General features: G+C 38.2%; 2 protein-coding genes across 2 annotated transcripts; one reads left to right on the top strand and one right to left on the bottom strand.

Moving 5' to 3' along the window:
• Nucleotides 1–692: 692 nt before the first annotated feature.
• Nucleotides 693–1876, top strand: LOC128125908 (importin subunit alpha-1a-like). The gene is made up of 5 exons (XM_052765878.1): nucleotides 693–795; nucleotides 1149–1217; nucleotides 1276–1367; nucleotides 1452–1583; nucleotides 1669–1876. The coding sequence occupies exons 1-5, from the start codon at nucleotides 693–695 to the stop codon at nucleotides 1864–1866; spliced, it is 594 nt and encodes a 197-aa protein (XP_052621838.1). The 3' UTR covers nucleotides 1867–1876.
• Nucleotides 1877–19017: 17141 nt separating this feature from the next.
• Nucleotides 19018–19922, bottom strand: LOC128127396 (uncharacterized). Its single transcript, XM_052765877.1, has 2 exons — nucleotides 19463–19922; nucleotides 19018–19346 (listed from the first exon to the last, which is right to left on the bottom strand). The coding sequence occupies exons 1-2, from the start codon at nucleotides 19920–19922 to the stop codon at nucleotides 19018–19020; spliced, it is 789 nt and encodes a 262-aa protein (XP_052621837.1).
• Between the last annotated feature and the right edge of the window lie 3964 nt (nucleotides 19923–23886).

The following is a 23886-nucleotide window of genomic DNA, read 5'->3' as shown; positions in this document are numbered from 1 at the left end:
TTTTACGACACGCGAACCATGACACGCAGTTATTTATGATACGCAAAGGTGAGTGTCTAAAAAATAATGTCATCTCTTCCAAAATTTAAAGGATTTCAGACGCGCATTTTTGCGTGCCCTAAAATTAGTGTCTAAACAAAAAAAAATAAAAACACGGAGGGCACCTGCGTGTCGTCTACGACCGTCGCTTTATAAATTTTAATAGAACGCGCACGTTCCATCCGGGGAAAATGAAATCCCAAAAACTTAAAATCCCCGCCTTCCTTTTTTTTCTCCCTCCACTTTAATTTCCCTAGTAGCTAGGGCTTTTTTTTCAAGAACTTGCCCCGATTATGCCCTCCTGTACTGCTCATTCTCTCTTCAACTTCCCTTTCTCTCCTTCTCACTTCGACAAACCCTTTCTCTTCTTCTCGGTTCTCGACGTCGACAGCTTCTCCCACCTCCGACGTTTCTCTTGGTGTTGGCGCCTCCCACCTTTGACCTCCGTCTAGCCCCGCCCCACCGTCCAACGCTTTCCAGCGTCACCCAGCCGATGGAGCCCCTCATCTCCGGCAATCTCACCTTGCCAGCAACATTAGGTCTGGTGACCTAGACTGAGAAAACTCAGAGCCTTCGGAGGAGTGGTGGCACTACTCAAATCCCAACGACGGAAGGAAACTCTCTATCACAGCAACAGAAAGTCGGAGACTGGAATGGGAGAAAGAGAAATAGAAATCGAGAAATCGACTTATATAGTAAATGGGGAAGAATCGATGATGCACGCAACATGTTTGATAAAATGCCTCATCCACCATGGTCTTAATCTACAAGTCTCTCTCTCTCTCTCTCACTCTCTCTCTCTCTCTACCCCATACTGCTCGACAACCACCCAGGCACCCACCACCCTTCGTCTTCTCTCTGGTTCACCACACTTCTCCATCCTATGTTTGTTAGATTCGTCATCTGATTGGTGAGTGTTCTGTAAAAAATGATTTTTTTCGTTTCATATTTTATGGATACCTCAATCTTCCGTGATGATTATGAATGTAGTCATAGAGTACTCGCTCCACTATCATTTTCAATCATTTTAGGGCATGGAGAGGTAATTTTTCTAGTCGGGGAGGGTTTCAATTATATATCTACTATATCTATTTCTAACTTTTTTACAGAGGATCGTTATGATTTAGGTTTCAATTTAGCTTCCGAGACACCTCACATGATAAGTGCAGCTGTTAAAGGCATAACTCCATTGAGTTATGAGTTTACTTATCTTGTATCCATTACATTTTTAACCAGAACGCAGCCCTCCCATTGAAGAAGTTATTCAATCCGGTGTTGTTCCTCGCTTTGTTGAGTTTCTTGTAAGGGAGGATTTCCCACAACTTCAGGTGAAATTCAACATTTTATAACATAATATAAAATACACACATTAGTTACATGTATTTTATATAAACAATATATATTCTCTGTAGTTTGAGGCTTCTTGGGCTTTCACTAATATTGCTTCGGGGACATCTGAACACACAAAAGTGGTGATTGATCATGGTGTTGTTCCAATATTTGTGAAGCTTCTTGCATCTCCAAGTGATGATGTTAGAGAACAGGTATCTTTTAGAGGTTTTTGTATTTCATAAACTCAATTCACAAATTCATTATCATGACTTCAATTTCACTTTATCTACATGTTAGGCTGTATGGGCTTTAGGAAATGTTGCTGGTGATTCCCCTAAATGTCGTGACCTTGTACTTGCACAAGGTGCTTTGATTCCTCTACTATCCCAATTAAACGAGCATGCTAAGTTATCCATGTTGCGAAATGCCACATGGACACTTTCAAATTTTTGCAGAGGCAAACCACAGCCTTCTTTTAGTCAGGTTTGTTTCTGAAAAGACTAAACTACCCACATAGTTCTTTTGGCTCTATCTTTTCAACATTTGTAATGATGAATTCTGATTTGTCTTGACTTTTCACAGACAAAACCTGCACTTCCAGCTTTACAGCAACTTATTCATTCAAACGATGAAGAAGTTTTGACAGATGCTTGTTGGGCTCTTTCATATCTTTCAGATGGCACAAATGATAAAATCCAAGCTGTTATTGAAGCAAATGTATGTCCAAGATTGGTTGAGCTATTGAAGTGAGTCTTTTCTTCTTCTTCATTTGAATAAAGTTAGGATCTTTAAAACTTTTTTTTAAGTTCTAACCTTTTTCTATATCTTTTGAATAAAGTTAGGATCTTTAAAACTTTTTTTTTAAGTTCCATGGAGGGACTTCTAATTACCCTAATCGGTTCAAAGTCTACTATGTATTGAATCAGGTAGGTATTATTCTTAGTAACAAAAAACCTATGATAAACAAATCAATGATAGTAGGTTGTTGTTTGTTGCATTGAATTAAACCTAATAATTTTTGGGTTTATTATAAAATATAAATTAAATTAAAGGGCCTGGTTTTGTATTTGTGAAGCCACCGGAGGGATGGACAGGTGGCGTTGGGTTTGTATGAAAAAAAATTAATCAACAATTTGAAAAATCTTTCAGCATAACTGGATATGTTTCTGTTTGTGTTTGTGTATGCAGGTGGAAATGGTTGTTAAAAAGAGTAAGCTCAAGCTCAAAAAGCCACATGATAATAACACCTTAGACCCTCCAACAACGAACTACATTTTTAAAACCTTGATTTCAGCCCTTGAATCTCACGAGGTACGAATTTTCAAGCAATTAACTTGTTTGTTTCTCCCTTTCGGTAATCTGTTTATGATTTTTCCATTTTGTACTCCGTCCCTTTTGGTACTTTTTCAATCCATATATGACTTGTGGATTGTTGCAAATTAATGTGGCTGGGTTGTTTCCGTTTCCCTTTCACATTCTAAGTTTGAAGTTTACCAGTTTTCTCATAATTTTTTAATTTCTTATCAAATCTTGAAATGACTTAGTCCTTTCAGACGCATATAGGACTTAGTATTTGTTTCTTTTTTATTCAAGTTACTTAATGATATCTTGACCAACTATGATTGCATTTGTATCATTATTTATAGCAATTGGTTTTTTTAAGTATATTCCAATTTTTATGATTTGTCATTTACAATTTTAAGTCATAACAGTTCTCAGATAAATAGTAATTTGCTATTAAGCATTATTTATAGATGCAAGGGTAAAATGGTAATTCACTCCAAAAAAGAAACATTCTTTGTCTACTTTATATCAGTTATTCCAAAGAAACATCACTTATCCATTCAAAACAATACTTTAAGAAACAGAAAGAAACATGCCCTTACATAGTATAGCCATGCAGAATAGTTTCTGAATTTTGTTTCTATTTCTGTTTTCTTGTTTGTTGCATCTTTTTTTATTACAGAGTTGTAGGTATCATATATATATATATATATATATATATATATATATATTATAATATCATGTATAGTATAAATGTAGAACAGTTTGTATTTGCATTGGATTTGATATTCACTCCGGCCGGTCCGGTACCTTTGAATTTCCTAATTCTCCCGATTAAGAACTGAACATTGTTTTCAGGATTTGTTGCATCCTCTTCCACCACCTGAGAAAAGCAAGGATGATATACTTATTTTCTTCAAGCTTTATGATCTCGTGAAGGAAGAACTCAGGTACTTTCAACAAGTTAGTTATATCTTTCAGTAGCCTAATGGGATGGGGTTATTGTGTAATCATATCATATGTTATATTATTTTTGGAGATATGTTGGTAGGTTTTTTGTCAAGAGTTCTGGTAAACCAACTGAAATTACATAAAAATTAAATGAGAGGGCTGGACTTAGTCTGGATGAAGAAATCGAACTCTATGAGGTATGTTTTCTGGTGTTCTTGCATTGCATTGCATGTTTGTTTGTTTGTGAAATCATATTTATGTGTTCATGATTTATTAGGAGATAAAATTTGAGCCATGCATGTGTGATGTGTGAACGTCTTGACAAGAGAAGCCCATTTAGATCTAGGCAGGTATTACTAGTCTCAACCCTCTTCTTCTTCTATAATGAAAAAGTTGCTTGCCTATATATATATATATATATATATATATATATATATATATGTGTGTGTGTGTGTGTGTGTGTGTGTGTGTGTGTGTATATATATATATACAGTACAGAGGACTTATCTGGGGGTGCATCAGAAAACAGTACCTTTATTTATGGGGAATGGTTGGAATTTACAGTTATACCCTTTACCCTTTACCCTTTATTCAAATGTCTTTCTGCTTATTGCTTATATAGTTGAAAGTTGAAACACTTAATTCCATTGTTGTAGGTGCAACAGTTGATTTGTGGTCTGTTGGGGTATTTGTGGGCAAAACAAAGGGAAGATGCGATACAAGGATTGGAATTGAGATTAAGGTTTCATGAGGCTGCAGTAAAGAGGCTTGAGGGTGTGGACAAAGTGAGAGAAGTTGAAGGAAACCCTGATTTTTCCAACAAGGATGTCGGGTGAACTCAACAACCACCAATGGTTGCAGAAGTGAGTTGAAGAGCTGACATGGATATTAGACTTTGAAAAACATTTGAGGGTATATTTTTTTATATTTCTTGTATCTAGTTAGTTTGTAAATTTTTGTTACAACTTTTATTGATTTGTTTTATCATTCCATGGAACGATTATTTGTATGACGTTAAATTTATGCAATGGATTCTATTTTTTGTATATGATATTTTATTTTCTATTATGAAACATTAAATACAAATTTAATTTGAAAATAAGTAAATTTATAAATAATTTTTTTTTAAACATTTAAAATTATGATACGCAAAAATGTGTGTCATCTTCATTTATGACATGGCCTTTCTTGAAAGGGGCTTTCTTGATACGCATTGCGTGTCATTAACACGCGCGTCGTAAGGTTACGACACGTGAATGCGTGTCATCTTCCTTTATGATAGGGCCTTCCTTGATACACATTGCGTGTCGTAAACGCGCGTCGTAATTGCGCGTCATAAATGAGCGTCGTAAATGCACGTCGTCTCTCTTTATGACAGGGCCTTCCTAGACGCGCATTTGCGCGTCGTCTGAGCCTTTTACGACGCGCAATGAGCGTCGTAAAAGGCTGTTTTTCTAGTAGTGTTAGACACTATTCCAACAGTCTCCCACTTGGATAAGTCTAGTAACTATATGCACAAGTACAATCTGGTTTGCAATCATAGCTCTCAAAGACGCTGTCAAACTCTGATCTAATCAATCTTGTCCTTTAGATAAGGGATCGTATAGTCCTCTATTAGATATCATGCTGACAATTCTATGGAATGATTAGTCAAGCACTTAGGTTTCTCGATCTCCGATTTATTCGACATAGAACTTAATCGAACACATCAATTCAGTTCTGACCGGGCCTGGCACATAAGTCAAATCAAATCATCGAGCGGTCGAGATATCACTTTTACCTTCTTGGGATAAAAGTTACAGATAAACTTCGACTTATATGCATTTACTTATTCATTAACCAACTATACACAACAATGTGTTTTATAACACCGAGTTACTGATGCGTTTTCGCATTATCAATGTATAACTAATTAACAAATAATAAACCATATATCTAGGTTTTAAGACTATATGATATTATCGTCTTGCAATCACCTTTTATATCATATTCCACAAGGTGATTCCAGCAAGCACGGGTTTGTTCCAATGCTCAAAACCAGTTCATAAGCACTCATGAATGTTGCAGCAACCCTTTGCTATGTCTAACACCATTTAGACAATCTACACATCAATTCATGACAATCTTCATTCATATGTACTTCCAACATACGAACGATTGTGGACAATTTGAATAATTCGATTATTCATAATAAATTCAATTATTTTGGAAGTCAAAACATGCAAAGTGAAACAATAGTTAAACAATTAACATAAGATAGTAACATTACTCATAAATAAAACTCCTTTATTTAATCATCAAATGTTAATTACATTTATCTATTACACGTTTCTAATACTATCTAATCTATGCTAATATCATCCTTCAACCCAATACTCCTAGCATGCTACAAGTGCTTAACCCTACTCAGTCCCTTCGTGAACGGATTTGCTGGGTTATCTTCTGATGATATCCTCTTCACTACGAGTTGTCCTTTTTCTACACGATGTCTAATAAAATGATATTTTCTGTCGATATGTCGTGATCTACCATGATCCCTCAGTTCCTTGGTCAAGGCAACCGCTCCTTCATTATCATAGAAAATCCCCATGGGCTCCTTTATGGCAGGTACAACTCCAAGGTCACCAATGAAGTTCTTCAGCCATATTGCCTCCTTCGACGCTTCGCTCGCTGCAATGTACTCTGATTCACACGTTGAATCAGCCACGGTTTCCTGCTTGGAACTTTTCCAAGTCACTGCTCCTCCATTCAGGGTAAAGACCCAGCCCGACTGCGAACAGTAGTTGTCCCTGTCGGTCTGAAAGCTGGCGTCACTGTACCCTCGCACCTTCAAGTCATCACTCCCTCCGAGGACTAAGAACCATTCCTTCGTTCTCCGAAGGTACTTAAGTATATTCTTCACCACAATCCAATGGGCTCTGCCAGGATTCCCTTTATATCTGTTAACCATGCTCAAAGCAAAGGCTACATCAGGGCGAGTACAAGTCATAACGTACATGATAGAGCCAACTGCGGAAGCATATGGTACTCGGCTCATTTCTGCTATTTCAGCTTCAGTACTCGGACTTTGAGTCTTACTCAACTTAGCATTACTTTGTATCGGTAATTCTCCCTTCTTCGAGTTTTCCATACTAAAGCGTTTTAGTACCTTCTCTAAGTAAGTGTTCTGAATAAGTCCTATTAGTCTCTTACTTCTTTCTCTCACTATCCTTATTCCCAAAATATAGGAAGCCTCTCCGAGGTCCTTCATAGCGAAGCACTTCCCGAGCCAGGATTTAACCTCCTGCAGAGTCGGGACGTTGTTTCCTATGAGTAATATGTCATCGACATATAGAACGAGAAATCTTACTATACTCCCACTAGCTTTGACATATACACACGATTCATCTTCGCTTCGTACAAACCCAAATTCTTTGACTTTCTCATCGAAACAAAGATTCCATCTGCGAGATGCTTGCTTAAGTCCATAAATGGACTTCTCAAGCTTACACACTCTATTCAGATGCTTCGGATCCACAAACCCCTCTGGCTGAGCCATGTAAACATCCTCAGCCAACTTCCCATTAAGGAAAGCGGTCTTGACATCCATTTGCCAAATCTCATAATCATGAAATGCAGCAATCGCTAGCATCACTCTAATAGATTTTATCTTTGCAACTGGTGAGAAGGTGTCATCATAGTCAACTTCGGAAGTTTGAGTAAAGCCCTTCGCGACCAATCGCGCTTTATATGTGTGTACTTTTCCATCCACGTCGGTCTTCTTCTTGAAGATCCATTTGCACCCAAGGTCTTACGTTCGGGCACATTATCAACCAAATTCCAAACTTGGTTATCATACATGGATTGGATCTCGCTATCCATTGCCTCTTTCGACTTTGCAGACTCCGGGCCTGCCATGGCTTCCTTATAGCTATTAGGTTCATCAAGATTTATTAGTGTACCATCACTAATATACGTGTCCCCCTCGATAGTAATATGAAAACCATAAAACTGGGGTTGAACTCTAACTCTATCGGAACGTCTAAGAGGTAATGATTCGTCAATTGGTTCAACCGGAGTTTCCTCCTCGGGTTGAGTGCCAGCGGTAGAGGTTCCTTCATCTATCGACTCTTGAATCTCTTCAAGCTCGATTTGCCTCCCACTGTCTCCTTGGCTTATGAGTTCTCGCTCTTGGAAAACTCCTCTCCTCGCAATGAAGACAACATTGTCCTTTGGTCTATAGAAGAGATATCCAAAGGATTTCTGCGGGTAGCCGATGAAAATATATTGCTCACTTCGAGGTTCGAGCTTGTCGTGAGTATCTCGTCTTACGAAAGCCTCGCAACCCCAAACCTTGATATGTGCCAATGCCCTACTTTCCCCGTCCACATCTCGTGAGGTGTTTTGGCAACCTTCTTAGTAGGGACTCGGTTAAGGATATGGGCGGCAGTCTCTAAGGCATACCCCCAAAAAGAGATAGGTAGTGAAGCACGACTCATCATAGAGCGAACCATATCCAATAAGGTTCGATTACGCCTTTCTGCCACACCATTCAACTGCGGTGTCCTAGGTGGCCTCAATTGTGAAACTATTCCACACTCCTTGAGATAATCGTGGAATTCAAGACTTAGGTACTCTCCCCCTCGATCGGATCGAAGCATCTTGATTTCCCTGCCCAATTGATTCTCCACTTCATTCTTGAACTCTTTGAACTTTTCAAAAGTTTCTAACTTTTGCTTGATTAAGTAGATATACCCATATCTACTATAGTAATCAGTGAAAGTCACATAGAAGTGGTTCCCATCCTTCGTGGTTGATCTAAATGGTCCACATACATCGGTATGTATTAGGTCCAACAGACCCTCACCCCTTTCGCAAGAACCCGCGAAGGGTGACTTAGTCATCTTTCCAAGCAAACAAGACTCGCATGTGTCATCTTCCCTAAGGTCGAATGACTCCAACACTCCATCCTTTTAGAGTTGGGCTATGCGTTTCTTGTTGACATGTCCAAGGCGACAATGCCACAAGGATGCCTTATCCATACTATTGGAAGAATCTATATTCAAAACATCATTTCCTAAGTTATCAACGATCATAACAGTTTCGTAAATTCCATTGCATACAATAGCTTCAAAATAAAAGACACCATTCAGATAAGCTAAAATAGAACCATTCTCATTATTAAAAGAAAATCTAAAACCTTTTCTAAACAAACCATGAAATGAAATGATGTTTCTAGCCATTTCTGGCGAATAGCAACAATTGTTCAAATCTAAACTTAAACCATTCCTAAGCACTAAAGAATACACTCCAATCTTGGTCACAAGCGACGATATTATGTTCCCCATGATTAGATTTATTCTTCCAGCCTCCACATCCCTATTTCTTCTTAGTCCCTACACATTAGAACAAATGTGGTAACCACAACCGGTATCAAGAACCCAAGAAATAGTGTGAGATGATTCATTAGATTTAATTATATATATACCTGCGAAAGACGGCTTGATCTTTCCTTCCTTGATGGCTTGCAGGTACTCCGGGCAGCTTCTCTTCCAATGTCCTATCTTGTGGCAGTGGTGGCACTCTGCCTCCTTTGGGTTAGGGTAGGGCTTAGCAGGATCAACTTTGGTCCCACTAGAAGAGGCACCATCTCGGGCTTTAACCTTGCAATAGTTCTTAGACGAAGCCTTCCTCTTCTTTCCCTTTCCTTGTCCAATAGCCAAGACAGGAGCAACGGGTGGATTGGGAGTTGGTGCAGCAGACTTGTCCTTGAAGTTGCTCTCAGCGACCCACAAGAGACCTTGGAGTTTGCTTAGGGTGACCTCCGATTTGTTCATGTGGTAGGTCATCCTAAATTGATTATAGCTCGGAAGCAAAGAGTGAAGCACCATGTCGATCGCCAAGTCTTCCCCAAAGTCAACATTCAACTTGCGAAGGCGGTCGACATACCTTTGCATCTTTTGCAGGTGCACGGTAAGAGACTCTCCATGACCCATCTTAGCGGAAATCATGTTAGTGAAAATCTCATAACCCTCTTGTCTCGTGTTTTGGTGGTATCTCTCCAATAAGTCTTGATGCATCTCGAACGAGTACATGTCCTCATAGGACTTTTGGAATTCGGAGTTCATAGTGGCTATCATGATGCAATGTACCTTCGTTGCATCGTGCTCATGAGTTTCAAAAGCGGTCATTTCAGCCGGAGTAGCGATTTCAGGGTTAATCTTCTCGAGCTTCTCATCGAGGACATACTCCTTATCCTCATAGCGAGCAATGGTGCGAATGTATCTTATCCATTCGCTAAAGTTCATCCCATCGAAAGTGACCTTTTGACAAAGGCTCATCAATGTGAAAGAACTAGCAGCAGCGTTGTTTGCGTTCGACATCTACAAATAGAAAGGACAAAGATAGATTAGAATATGAATCCCTAATTATCACCCAATAAGAAAAATTAGGGCTAGGATCCAACAACAATATTTACATATTAGAAAAGGGATGCCGTAATCCAACATGCAAATAATATGAAGGTAAGTGAATGACGATTCACTAATTCTCCACCACAAAAACATAACTTTAAGTCCTAAATGTATTGAGAATTCCTAGGTTCGGATGAGATTCATTGAAACTATTCAATGGCATGTTTAAATCTCGATATGCCCCTCTTGTTTGTGACTGGGATACCGAGGATCACAAAGCGGGTGTGAATTACCATGCAAATTCACATGGTGCCTTCATTGTAACGATCACCTATTCGATGTGCCGGTAAACCACACACGCTCCTTCGAACTATGATAAACAATGAATCACCCTTTGCCACCTTTGCTTAGAACCAATTAGTGTGCCGGTAAACCACACACGCTCCACTAACTTCTTAGCAAGGGTGCAAAGTGTAATTTCATGGGATTGCATCAATTCACTTTTCCTAAAGTAACTAAGATTGGGAAATTTTAAAATATGTGTAGTTACTTTGTATTACTTATTATACTTTTAATGAGAGGATGAGGTTGCCCTATCCTACCCGTTCGGCTAACGACCCTCCACCGATCAAGCAAGCGGTGGGTGTGAGTGTACACCCATTAAGCGCCATTTTATAGGCCGCAACCTTATACCCACCTTATAGATCGGCTTCGTGAATGAGGCCTACTAACGGTAAGACTAGCATTTTAGTTATACATATATATATATATATATATATATATATATATATATATATATATATATATATATATATTAATCTTGTAATATTATATTAGTATAGGGTTGTATTTTAAACCTTTTTAAAATCTAGGGTTTGAAATTTAAATTGTCTAAATTAAAACTTTTAATCACAAAACATAAATTTCAAAACTTGAGGACAAGTTTTAAACATTTAAAACATGGAGGATCAAATAACAAATAATTTTAATTAACAATTAATTTCCTAATTATCTATATTTGATTTATTCAAGATTTCATTCAAGATAATTACCAATTTAATCAAAATAATTAACTAATTATCATATAAGGAAATTAAATATTTTATTAATTGATAAATATCTTTAATTAGATCAAGATTATATTCATATATATCAAAAAATCAGATTAGGGTTGATCTAATATGATTAAGGTAAGTTTCCATAAAATAATCATGAAGAAATCCCGAATCTGGCCTTTCCTGACGCTTGGACTCGCCGAGTCCACTATGGAACTCGCCGAGTCCATGACTCAGAAACACAAAAAACGAATTTTGCAAGCAAGAATCAAACAAACAAGCAACAATTTAATAGAAACCAAGCTAGGCTCTGATACCACTGATGGGTTTTAGCCATAAGAACTTTCCTATGTGCACATGCAAAACCCTAATGCTTGGATCTAGGCTTTCTAATTAAACATGCTTTGAATCCAAGACTTCTAATGACTAATTAGGTATAAGAACAATACAAAATCAGATCTAGAAGCATACCTTTGGATCTCTTGTTTGATCTTGTTGTCTTGGAGCTCTAGAGTCACAATTGTCACTCCTCTAATGGCTTACAAACACCAACTAGCAAGGAGGATGATTTGGGAGAGAGGAGAGGGGAGGAAATCCGGCCAGGGGTTCTCTACTTTAGATGAGATGAGATGTCGATTTCCCTTAGCCATAGGGTCTATTTATACTTGTAGACTCCTTAAGGGTTTCATCTTAAACCCTAGTTGGATAATCTTCTCTTAAAGCAATCCATATCCTTACAATAGATAGCCGTGGACGATTTTGAGCTATCCTTAGCTCTAGAATTCGTCCAATCCTTATCTATTAAGGATTTACAGTCTAAAGTTTAACTATCAAACAATTGACAGTTTATACCCTCTTATTTAATTAATCTCTTTAAGTCACCAAATTAATTCTAATTAATTTATGACTTATATTAATCAAATAACAATATTATTATTCTTTATATTATTCTCATAATATATTAATAATATTTATTCTCTCCTAATAAATCATCCTATCAAGTTGCTATGGTGAAGGCAACCCAAAAGGACTATGTACAACCGGGTCAAATACTTGCCTAATATAGTTGCAGCCTTAGACACTATTCCAACAATATAATCATATCAAGCCTCGCTCGGCATTGGGCCTCACTCGATAAGCATAAAAACGGGTACTAATAACTAGCATACAATAAGACTAGCATTTTAGTTATACATACATACATACATACATATATATATATATATATATATATATATATATATATATATATATATATATATATATATATTATTCTTGTAATATTATATTAGTATAGGGTTGTATTTTAAACCTTTTAAAATCTAGGGTTTGAAATTTAAATTGTCTAAATTAAAACTTTTAATCACAAAACATAAATTTCAAAACTTGAGGACAAGTTTGAAAGCATTTAAAACATTGAGGATCAAATAACAAATAATTTTAATCAACAATTAATTCCATAATTATCTATATTTGATTTATTCAAGATTTCTTATAAGACAATTACCAATTTAATCAAAATAATTAATTAAGTACCATATAAGGAAATTAAATATTTTATTAATTGATAAATATCTTTAATTAGATCAAGATTATAGTCATATATATCAAAAAAATAGATTAGGGTTGATCTAATATGATTAAGGTAAGTTTCCATAAGATAATCATCAAGAAATCCCTAATCTGGCCATTCTTGACGCTTGGACTCGCCGAGTGCACCAAGGGACTCGCCGAGTCAAGCCAACTCACCGAGTCCACTATGGGACTCGCCGAGTCCATGACTCAGAAACATAAAAAAATCAAATTTTGCAGTTAAGAATCATACAAACAAGCAACAATTTAATAGAAACCAAGCTAGGCTCTGATACCACTGATGGGTTTTAGCCATAAGAACTTTCCTATGTGCGCATGCAAAATCCTAATGCTTGGATCTAGGCTTTCTAATTAAACATGCTTTGAATCCAAGACTTCTAATGACTAATTAGGTATAAGAACAATACAAAACAGATCTAGAAGTTTACCTTTGAACCTCTTGTTTGATCTTGTTGTCTTGGAGCTCTAGAGTCACAATTGTCACTCCTCTAATGGCTTACAAACACCAACTAGCAAGGAGGATGATTTGAGAGAGAGGAGAGGGGAGGAAATTCGGCCAGGGGTTCTCTAATTGAGATGAGATGCCGAATTCCCTTGGCCAGAGGGTCTATTTATACTTGTAGACTCCTTAAGGGTTTCAGCTTAAACCCTAGTTGGATAATCTTTCCTTAAAGCAATCCAAATTCATTCCTTAGATAACCTTGGATGATTTTAAGCTATCCCTAGCTTCTAAAATTCGTCCATCCTCTATCCAATAAGGATTTACAGTCTAAAGTGTAACTATCAAACAATTGACAGTTTATACTCTCTTATTTAATTAATCTCTTTAAGTCACCAAATTAATACTAATTAATTTATGACTTATATTAATCAAATAACAATATTATTATTCCTTACATTATTCTCATAATATATTAATAATATTTATTCTCTCATAATAAATCATCCTGTCAAGTTGCTATGGTGAAGGCAACCCAAAAGGACCATGCACAACCGGGTCAAATACTTGCCTAATATAGTTGCAGCCTTAGACACTATTCCAATAGATATGTGTGGTATTTTGGGGAACTCACTAAGCTTCGTGCTTACTGTGTTATGTGTTAGGTGTTTCAGGTACCTCTCAGGATCATGGGAAGGCACTTGAGACATTTTATGTGGATTGTGTTGACACTTGAGAAAATTATGTTTTTGAGATATATTATGAGTTCTTGTGTGTTTTAAAAATGAAAATTTTGGTTTGAAAATTTACATTGTTACAAGAGGGCCTCTCTCATCCTCCCAAAATCTGGCCATCCTCTCTCCATGGCACTCTTTTCCCAAAAATATCAACCATTATTTCACTTCTTTAATCTATCTCTCTCTCTCTTCAATCTCTCTCTCTCTCACTCCACGACTTACACCACTTATTTTCTCTTTTTCTCCCTCTAAATCCATGAAAATCTCCAGCCAAGAACACCCCCCATGCTCAAAATTTCCATCTTCGAGAGTTGTTCTTCAAGGTAATCACGAAAATCCATCGTTCTCCTTTACTTTTCTTTCAAGTTTTAAAAGTTTTCTTACACTTTCTTTTTCTCCTACACCATTCTTTATGAACATTCATGTGCATAACCATGAATCTCGATTTTGATGATGACGGCGGTATGATTTCACCCAAGAACAGCATGCATGTTGTTTGATGGTGAAATCCAAGGACCGAAACCTATGTCAAACACTAGAATGCAAATTTTTACTAGTTTTAAATGTTCATCCACCACATGCATCCAAGTTTTCCTTTGAAAACATCACTATGAACAAAGTATGTCCATGCATGGTCTTCAAACCGTGATGCATGTGATGAGCATCAAGCTTAAAGGTTTGATGATCAAAGTACATTGTTAATAGTGCATGTAAAGAATTTTATTCATAAAAAAATCTAAATATCATTTTCTATTCAAAACAAAATTTTCTCAGATCCCAGTAAGAAATAGAATGATCTGAAAAATCCCAAGAGTTTTTTTTTATTTCTTTGATTTATTGTAATTGTTACAAGAAAACAAGGTCATAAATCATTTAAAAACCTTTCTAAGGTCCATAAATCCTAGATAAATTTGTGGATGACCCCTAAAGTAAATAAAGGCCTCTCATTTAGTTTCATCAATTTTTGTTACCATTTGGTATAATTTTTAATTTTCTTTTTGTTTAGTTCCAATAAATCATAAAACCACTTTAGGGAATGTGAAATGATCATCTATGATTTTTCGCAGCTCCTACACCATGTGTAATACTCAGAAAAATATTCTAGTGATTTTAATAATGTATTTATAATTTTCCATGATTTTTGTGTTTATAATTGACTAAAACTAGGAAAAATAGTTTTACTCATCCAAAATTCTTGAAAATTTTCCAGAACACCTTATATTACATTAGGATGCTACATAAAAAGTTGGATGATTGTCTATTCTATATGCTACTTTTCTTCTATTTTCCTAAGATTAAATACACTTAAATCCACAAAATCGGACTCCAATATATAAAAATCACCTTTGGTATTTTTCCAAGCTTATGTACACTGTAGTGGCTGTGAGGGCTTCTGATGGTCCGAGAAGGTTCATGGTCCGAGAAGGTTCATGGTCTGAGAAGGTAGTGGTTGCGAAGGTGAGTTCGTAGTGGGGGAAGGTTTCGCATCCGATGAGGTTCGCAGGTGGAAAGGAGTGTGGTGCGAGGGAGGTTATGAGAGAGCTCTCAGTGAGAAGGCTGCAAACTTGGCCGATTATGAGGATGAGGTTTGGAGCGAGGGGCTCACAGGCGAGGATGTCCGGCTAGCATGCGAACTTGCCCGGTTCGCTGCCAGAGGAGTCCTATGCGAATCTTGTCGATCATAAGCGAAAGGATCCAAGAAGCTAGGGTTCATGCGATATTTCCCAGCTAAGCTGCGATTGTTGACTAAGATGTGAACGTGATTAATACCTTCGAAGGCCCCTTTTTGACCTCCTTCTTCTGTTTTCAGTCGTTCACGACTAAAGGAAGGTTCGGGATGGCACGGGTGTTCATAAAAAGATGGAAAATGTGATTTTTATTATCAATAGGTTTGAGAGAGATTGGGAGAGATATTTAGGAGTGATTTTGGAGAGATTGAGAGAGACTTTGTTTGTAGCCTTTGCTAGTGTTTGGCCCTATAATGCAAGGTTTGTAGACCCCATTATGCCTTGTTATGAGTGTTTTACGCCCCCGAGGGGGTACAAATAGTGTTTTATAATGTCGTTACATCACTCATCCTGGTTAGGGTTTAGAATTTTTGAACACATGAAACTTCCGAGTGCTACTTTGTATAAAGACAGAGAGTTGTACATTAGTAATCATAGAGTAAGCCCTATCATACAAGTACTATTTGAGTTTACCGGTTTGACTCGTTGACTTTGTTTGACTTAGACTTGACCAGAAATTAACGATTGTTACATCATCCCCCCGTTAGAAGGAATTTTGTTCCGAAATTAGCGTTTCGACTAAGACTTCAAAGTTTGGGGAAAAGATGTGGGTATTTTTGTTTCATCTGATCTTCGCGTTCCCAGGTGAACTCGAGTCCTCGCTTAGCGTTCCATCGGACCTTCACAATGGGAATGCGACTTTGTTCGGTTCTTTTGATATCTCGATCCATGATTTCTACAGGTTCTTCGACGAAGTGCAGACTCTCGTTGATTTCAATTTCGTCAAGAGGGATGACGAGAGTCTCATCGAACAAGCACTTCTTTAAGTTGGACACATGAAATGTAGGATGTATCTTATTGAGCTCTTGCGGTAATCGAAGCTTGTATGCTACCGGGCCAATCCTGGCGAGGATCTCGAACGACCCGATATAGCTTGGGTTTAGTTTCCTACGTTTTCCAAAATATATCAATCCCTTCTAGGGTGCGACCTTTAGGAGCACCCGGTCTCCGACCTAGAATTCCAAGGGCTTTTGTCTATTATCCACATAACTCTTTTGTCTGTCTCTAGAAGCCTTTAATCTTTCTCGGATTTAGACAATCTTATTGGTTGTTTCTCTTATGATTTCTAGGCCAATGAGAGTGTTGTTAGGGACTTGTCCTTTAGCTAGTTGTGTGTCACCCACTTCAGCCCAGCACAACAGGCATATGCACTTGCGGCCATAGAGGGATTCGAATGGAACAACCTTGATGCTAGCGTGATAGTTGTTATTGTATGAAAATTCGATAAGTGGTAAATGGGTATCCCAAGCTTTATGAAAATCTATCACACAAGCTCTTAGCATGTCTCCTAGCATTTGTATAGTTCCCTCACTCAGCTCGTCAGTTTGTGGGTGGTAGGCTGTACTCATGTCCAACCTAATTCCCAGAGATTTTTAAAGTGACTGCCAGAACCATGAGGTAAATCGACTATCCCTGTCGGAGATAATGGATATTGGTACGCCATGCAAGCGCAGAATTTCCTTAATGTATGTTCTGGTCAGTTTTTACATCTTGTCGGTTTCTTTTATTGGTAGGGAGTGTGCGCATTTGGTCAACCTGTCCATGATCACCCAAATGGTATCGAGACCACCCGTTGTCTTGGGTAACTTGGTTATGAAATCCATTGTGAACTGCTCCCACTTCCACTCGGGTATCTCTGATTGTTGCAACAAACCTGAGTGCTTTTGGTATTCTACCTTGACCTTGGCGCAAGTCAGGCGCTTACTCACCAAGGTATCAATTTCGGCTTTCATGATCGGCCACCAATAAAGCTTTTTAAGGTCCAGATACATCTTGTCTGAACCGGGATGTACAGAGTGTTGATTTTTGTGTACTTCATTCATGATGATGTCCCTAAATCCACTGAACTTCGGTGTCTAGATCCGATTCATGAGATAATGAACTTCTTCGTCCCTGACTTCTAGGTTCTTATCCATTCCTCTTAAAGCCTCTCCTATCACATTCTCTGGTTTCAAAGCTTCCACCTTGATTTGTGTGGATAGGTGCGAATGGATTGTCATGGTTAACGACTTTACTCGGCGACCCGAGTATTCCTTTCAGCTTAGGGCGTCAGCTACCACATTGGTCTTGCCTGGGTGATAATGAATCTCGCATTCGTAATCATTTAGTAGCTCTACCCACCGTCTTTGTCTCATGTTGAGCTATTTTTTATTGAGGATGTGCTGAAGGCTTTTATGATCAGTGTAGATAGTACATTTCGTTCCGTAGAGGTAGTGCCTCCAGATCTTTAGGTCGAATACTATTGTTCCCAGTTCAAGGTCATGGGTGGCGTAGTTGACCTCGTGCATCTTTAGCTGCCTCAAGGCATAGGCAATGACCTTTCCTCATTGCATTAACAGACATCCAAGACCCTGGTTCGACACGTCGCAGTAGACCACAAAGTCTTCAGTTCCTTCCGGTAGGGATAAGAGCAGTGCGTTGCATAGGGCTTGCTTTAATGTTTGGAACGCAATTTCTTGCTTCTCTCCTCGGTTGAAGGTTACACCCTTTTGGTTCGGGGTGGTAAGTGGTTTGGCAATCTTGGAGAAATTTTGGGTAAACCTTCGGTAGTAGCCAGCGAGGCCTAAGAATTGGCGGATTTCTGTAGGAGTCCTTGGTGCTGACCAGTTCTCAATCGCCTTGATTTTGGAAGGATCCACGTGTATCCCTTCCTTGCTAACCACATGTTCGAGGAAACCCACTTTTTAGATCCAAAATTCGCACTTTGAGAATTTTGCATATAATTTCTCCGCCCTTAATGTCTCTAATACTTGTCGTAGGTGTTGGTTGTGCTCTTCCTTACTCCTATAATAGATCAGTATGTCCTCTATGAAGACAATCATAGAATTATCTAAGTAAGGCCAACACACTCGGTTCATTAGGTCCATGAACACCGCGGGTGCATTTGTTAATTCGAAGGGCATCACTACAAACTCGTAGTGACCGTACTGGGTCATGAACGCCGTTTTAGGAACATCCTCCTCCTGGACCCATAGTTGATGGTATCCCAACCTCAGATTGATTTTTGAGAAGTAAGTCGCTGCTTGGAGTTGGTCAAAAAAGTCGTCGATCCGGGGTAGAGGGTATCAGTTTTTTATGGTAAGCTTATACAGTTCGCGGTAGTCGATGCACATGAGGAACGATCCATCCTTCTTTTTTACGAACAGTACTGGCGCTCCCAAGGCGAGAAGCTCGGTCAAATGAACCCTTTACTTAGTAGTTCGTTCAATTGGCTGGATAACTCTTACATCTCGGCTGATGCTAGGCGATATGGCGCTTTAGATATGGGGGTAGCTCCAAGGATTAGGTCGATTCGAAATTCGACTTGTCGTGCGGGTGGAACTCTGGGAAGGTCTTCTGGAAATACATCTGGAAAGTTACATACCTCCCGAATGTCCTTGATGTCTTTCACCTCTTGCTTTGTATCCACTACATGATATAAGAAGGCATGGTATTCCTTGCGGGGATACTTTTGGCTTTGACGCAAGAGATGATTTGTAGGTTTGGACTAGGTTTTTCGCCATAAATGATGAGAGTTTTTCCACTTGACAGATTAAGGCGAACGACCCTTTCATAAAACAGAATGTCGGCACGATTATAACTTAACCAATCCATGCCAATGATGACATCAAAGCTTTTTATTGAAACAAGCATTAGATTGATTTTGCATGAATGGTTGTCTAGAGTGAGGGTACACCTTGTGTATATATTGTTAGTTCTTTTTGCCTTTCCATTTTCCATTTCTATGATGTATGTATCTTTTAGTGATTGGGGATTGTCTTTTAGTAATTGTTTGAACCGGTGGCTAAAAAACTCATTTTCGCTCCACTATCGAATAATATGCATGCATAGGAGTTATTGAGGAGAAACGTACCAATAACCACCATGGGATCTTCCATCGTTTCCCTGTTCCCTAATACCAAGACCCTTCCAACACCGCCGGCATTTGCGTTTCTCGCCTTTAGGTAGTCTCTTTTGTAGTTCTCGGTCTCCCCACAGCCGTAGCAGGCTCGGCTTGCCCCGACATTGGCATCCGGGGTGGCTTGTTGGGCTGGCACCCAGCAGAAACGAGCAGTATGCCCTTTCTTGTTGCAGTTGCTGCAGTGCATCTCGCGACAAGAGCCGGCATGGTGAAAGTTGCACTTGTTACATTTGGGGAGGTTTCCAGCATACTGCCTCAGCATGTTGGAGCGGCGGGGGTGTTGGCAGCACGAACCGCCACTACTTGTTGCTTCTTGGTGGAATCCTGGGTCGGCTGGCTCTTTTTGTGGTACCAGAATTTCCTTTTGTTGCTTCCCCTTTTGCTTGATCGGAGTTGGCCACCATAGTGCCATTGTTGGCCCTATGGTTAATGAGTTGTTGTACCAACTGTTTGGCACTGTCAAAGGTAGCCAGTTTTGAGGCTAACACGTTCCCTTGAATCTAGGGGTTCAACCCCCAGATGTATTTTTCCACCTTTTTACTCTTCGGGGTGACCATCCCCGGACATAGTATAGGCAGATCATTGAACCTGGCTGTGTAAGATGTGATGTCAGAACCAGTCATCTTGAAGCCCCAGAGTTCCTGTTCCAAATTTTGAACTTCGCCCCTTAGGCAATATTCAGCGAGCATTAGGGTCTTCAAATCCTTCCAGCTCATTACATTCGCCACTAGGAGTGTCAATGACTTTACATGACCGTTCCACCAGGTAAGGGCTTGGTCAGTGAAAGTGCAAGCTACAAATTTGACTTTGCTAGCTTCAGGACATGCACAAATCTTGAATACCGATTCAATATTCTCGAACCATTGCCTAAGAGTGATGACGCCCCCGCTTCCATTAAAGGATTTGGGTTTTCCATTCGTGAAATATTTGTAGGAACATTCCTTTGAGCGTCCCTGACTGTTTCCCTGGTTAGAGTTCGTAGTACCATTTCCCGATCCACCAACACCACTGGTACCGATTTGTGACATTGCGGCTGCCACGGCTGCTGTTTCGGCAGCTTGGAAAATGGTGGGGTCAAACTGCTGTGGTGGTGGAGATGATGGCGGAGGTGGTGTGTTGTGGGAAGGCCTGGCATTTTTCCACGGTGGTATATTTCTTCCACAAGTTTTTAAAGACGCAAATATGGTAAGCCTTTAATAGTAGTGATATGTCGGTTGTTATTGAACCAGATTATATGTATTATGACCCGACATTAAAGTATTTGCAAGCAATTCATAATGGAAGTCCATATGATCGAACTTATGAATTTAATAGTAATGTCTTAATGAAATCTTGTGACTTGATCCATACTGTCTTTCTATAATCGCTTGGTGTATGCTAGTTGTATATAACTAAGATTGAATAAATCGTTGAATCTAATGGGTCTGTCCTAAGCCCATTACCAAACAAGGAACGGGACCTAAAGTGGAACCACCATTTCTAAATCGATGGAATCTTAATTACATACAACGTTACTGCATACACTACGTAATCGTAGACTCATCATCAGTAACGATATACATTGTTATGAATTTAGTAGTAGTACTCCCAATGAAATATAATATGTGTGCCAATCTCATTGATATGATTTAGTACATAGTGTTGAAAATTTTAACCTTGAAGCAGGTCTACATCACATCAATGTAAGGAAAATTTTGACAGTAACACAATCCTTCGACTAGTGTAATCACTTAATCGCAGGATTGAACCTACACATAAAGAAGAATAGTATCAACACATACTCATAAACCTAATCTATAAAGATTTGTGAGTAGTATGAACTCTACTCACGACGACCAGTCCCCTGTGGTCCTTGAGACGAAGTCGAACCGGTTTGCGGGAACTCTAGCAATATAAGGAGGGTTGATAACTTCCGGCTCCTCTTCGTCTTCTTCTTCCTCCAGTTCTTCTTCAATTCCATCTTCTTCGGGCTCTTCCTCTTCTATTTCTCTGGGGTCCTCATTGGGATCTTCTTCTGGTTCCTCTTCTATCCATCCCCTGTTTCCCTGGTTCGGGAAGTAGGGGTCTCTCGGTAAATGGAATCCTGTCATGACGTCTGTGCGAGAATAGGGGGTGTAAGAGACATATAATGAATAAAAAAATATATTGCGCTAAAGCAAAATAAAATACTCCTATAGTATTTTAAATGTTATGTTCGGTTCTTAGTGCGTTTCTTGTAGGGGTGATGGTAGGTTGTTAGACTTGTTGTCCACTATGACTATCCCCCAACATATGTGAGTCACTTCTCGGACAAATATAGTTGATCAGGCTATATTCATCCCAGATTTGATAACATATCCCAAGGCATACTCACAGCGTACAACTCATCCTCCTTTACTTTGTATTCTTCCTAGTTACGACACTATACTAGCATGTATGCATGTACTTATACTTTTAATAAGAAAAACATGTTATTTCTAAAAGTATAGTTGTATTAAAAATGTTTAATCACATAGTTTTAGTCCCAATGCGTTTATAGTTGGTATATCTTATGTGGTTCGATATTTCACTATAAACAATGCTCCGATACCAATCTGTCACACCCCCAAACCAAGGATGGCGGAAACGTCCGGGGGTGGAGGACTTCATGTATAGTATCATAACAACGAGTATAATAGTGATCAAAGTAAATACACCCATCATAAATATAATCGAAAAAGTTACATGGTTCCACGAGTTACATGTTTCAAAATCGATTACAAAATAATGATAAAATGGTTTGTCTAACGTCGTAGCGTTCCATACTCAAAATCCAGTAGTTATCTGTTTTCATTGATTACCTGAGAATACAAGTAATTTTAAAAGAGTGTCAACAATTAACTTGGTGAGTGCATATGTAGAGTTGAAAACCTTTCTTTGTAAATGTAGTGTATGTTAAAAGAATCAAATATTTTCCTTATAAAAATGAGTTGTATTCTTAAAATCCAAAGACCGAAGTGTACAAGTATTTTCCATACTTATGATAGTATATGCGGTTTTAAATAAATAAAACCCTTTCGAATGTGAAAATTCCTGTAAACTATATGTGTTGTTATTTCCCAAAATGAGTTATTATAACCATACTATTGTCATAGTAATCTGTTACGGTGTTCTTCAGGCATCGGAATGTTATGAAATTTGTCACCCCAGACCTGCCGGTGTAGCTATTGCATTCAACTAAGGTGTGGGTTGTCAATCCCAATATAGATCTATATATAAGCATCACACTCTCCCTACAAGAGACTCTAGTTATTATTACAAGATTTTAACCAGTACTCTAAGAGTACATAGAAATAGTGCCTCACAACCTGATTTAACGACAAAAGTTGGTATATTTGGAGGACTGGAGTTGAAAAAGATACAAAAAGGATGTTATCAGACAGCTTGACCCCTCGTTGATATTTTGACCATATCTCATGACTCGTAACTCCGATTGACAAGATTCAAAATGATCTGAAAACTAGAAAAAATTTCGGACTACTTCCGTTTTTGTGCCAAATGCTAATTCCCAGTTCTCACGACGTGAGGAGTATAATATCATGACGTGAGATTGATTCTTCTAGAAGATGGCTACGCGGAATGCAGTTTCCTTGCCGAACACAAATTCTACTGATCTCACGACGTGAGACACTAATCCTCACGACATGAGACACGATTTTTGAAAACTAAAAATATCACTTAGCATATCGACTTTGGGGAGGTTGGATATGATCTCTTGGAGTTATAATCGAGTTTAGAGGTCAGAAAAGTGTGAAAACCACCTTTTGAAAGGAGGGATTGTTTGAAGATCGAGAATTTGAAGATTAAAATGCTACATTCGATTTGCATTAATTTAATCATGTCAATTTTTTATGAACTTGTGTGTTTACTTTCATATATGAGTAGCTAAATTAGTAGACTTTCATTTAGCTAGATGAAACCTTGAATCTATGGCTTAGTTTATTAATTTATGGATTTTATAAGTTGGTTTTGTACATGTGTTTGATTATCATTACCTAGAATGTTAAAGTTTGTGACTTTGTTTCTTTAATTCAAGTTCTGTGTAGCTTAGTGACCAAATTACATGAACTTGTTACCTAGTAGTTTAGTGACTATTAAATTGCTAGAGCTAGGATCGACCAAATCTAGATAAGTGATAAAAGTAACTAATTTAGCTATGCTAGAGAACATAAATTATGACCATAATTGTGTTTTCTTAGATAAATCTTATATATCTCATCTATAATTAATAACTAATTATGCGTTTTGCTTATGTATGACCATACAAGATAGTTCATGAATTGGTAAAAAGATTAGTAAATTTGGACTTGAATTACTAATTATATAATGATTGGTGACCAACTTTAATAATCCATAAT

Source organism: Lactuca sativa, chromosome 7 (assembly GCF_002870075.4).
Source record: "Lactuca sativa cultivar Salinas chromosome 7, Lsat_Salinas_v11, whole genome shotgun sequence".
Classification (NCBI taxonomy): Eukaryota; Viridiplantae; Streptophyta; class Magnoliopsida; order Asterales; family Asteraceae; genus Lactuca; species Lactuca sativa.
This window is presented reverse-complemented; position numbering and strand designations above follow the sequence as displayed.

Coding starts and splice junctions, on each gene's coding strand:
- LOC128125908 (XM_052765878.1), top strand. CDS start 693: ATGGGAGAAAGAGAAATAGAAATCGAGAAATCGACTTATATAGTAAAT. Junction 796..1,148: donor AAAATGCCTCATCCACCATG/GTCTTAATCTAC, acceptor ACTTTTTTACAG/AGGATCGTTATGATTTAGGT. Junction 1,584..1,668: donor GTGATGATGTTAGAGAACAG/GTATCTTTTAGA, acceptor TCTACATGTTAG/GCTGTATGGGCTTTAGGAAA.
- LOC128127396 (XM_052765877.1), bottom strand. CDS start 19,922: ATGGCACTATGGTGGCCAACTCCGATCAAGCAAAAGGGGAAGCAACAA. Junction 19,347..19,462: donor AGATCCCATGGTGGTTATTG/GTACGTTTCTCC, acceptor AATCACTAAAAG/ATACATACATCATAGAAATG.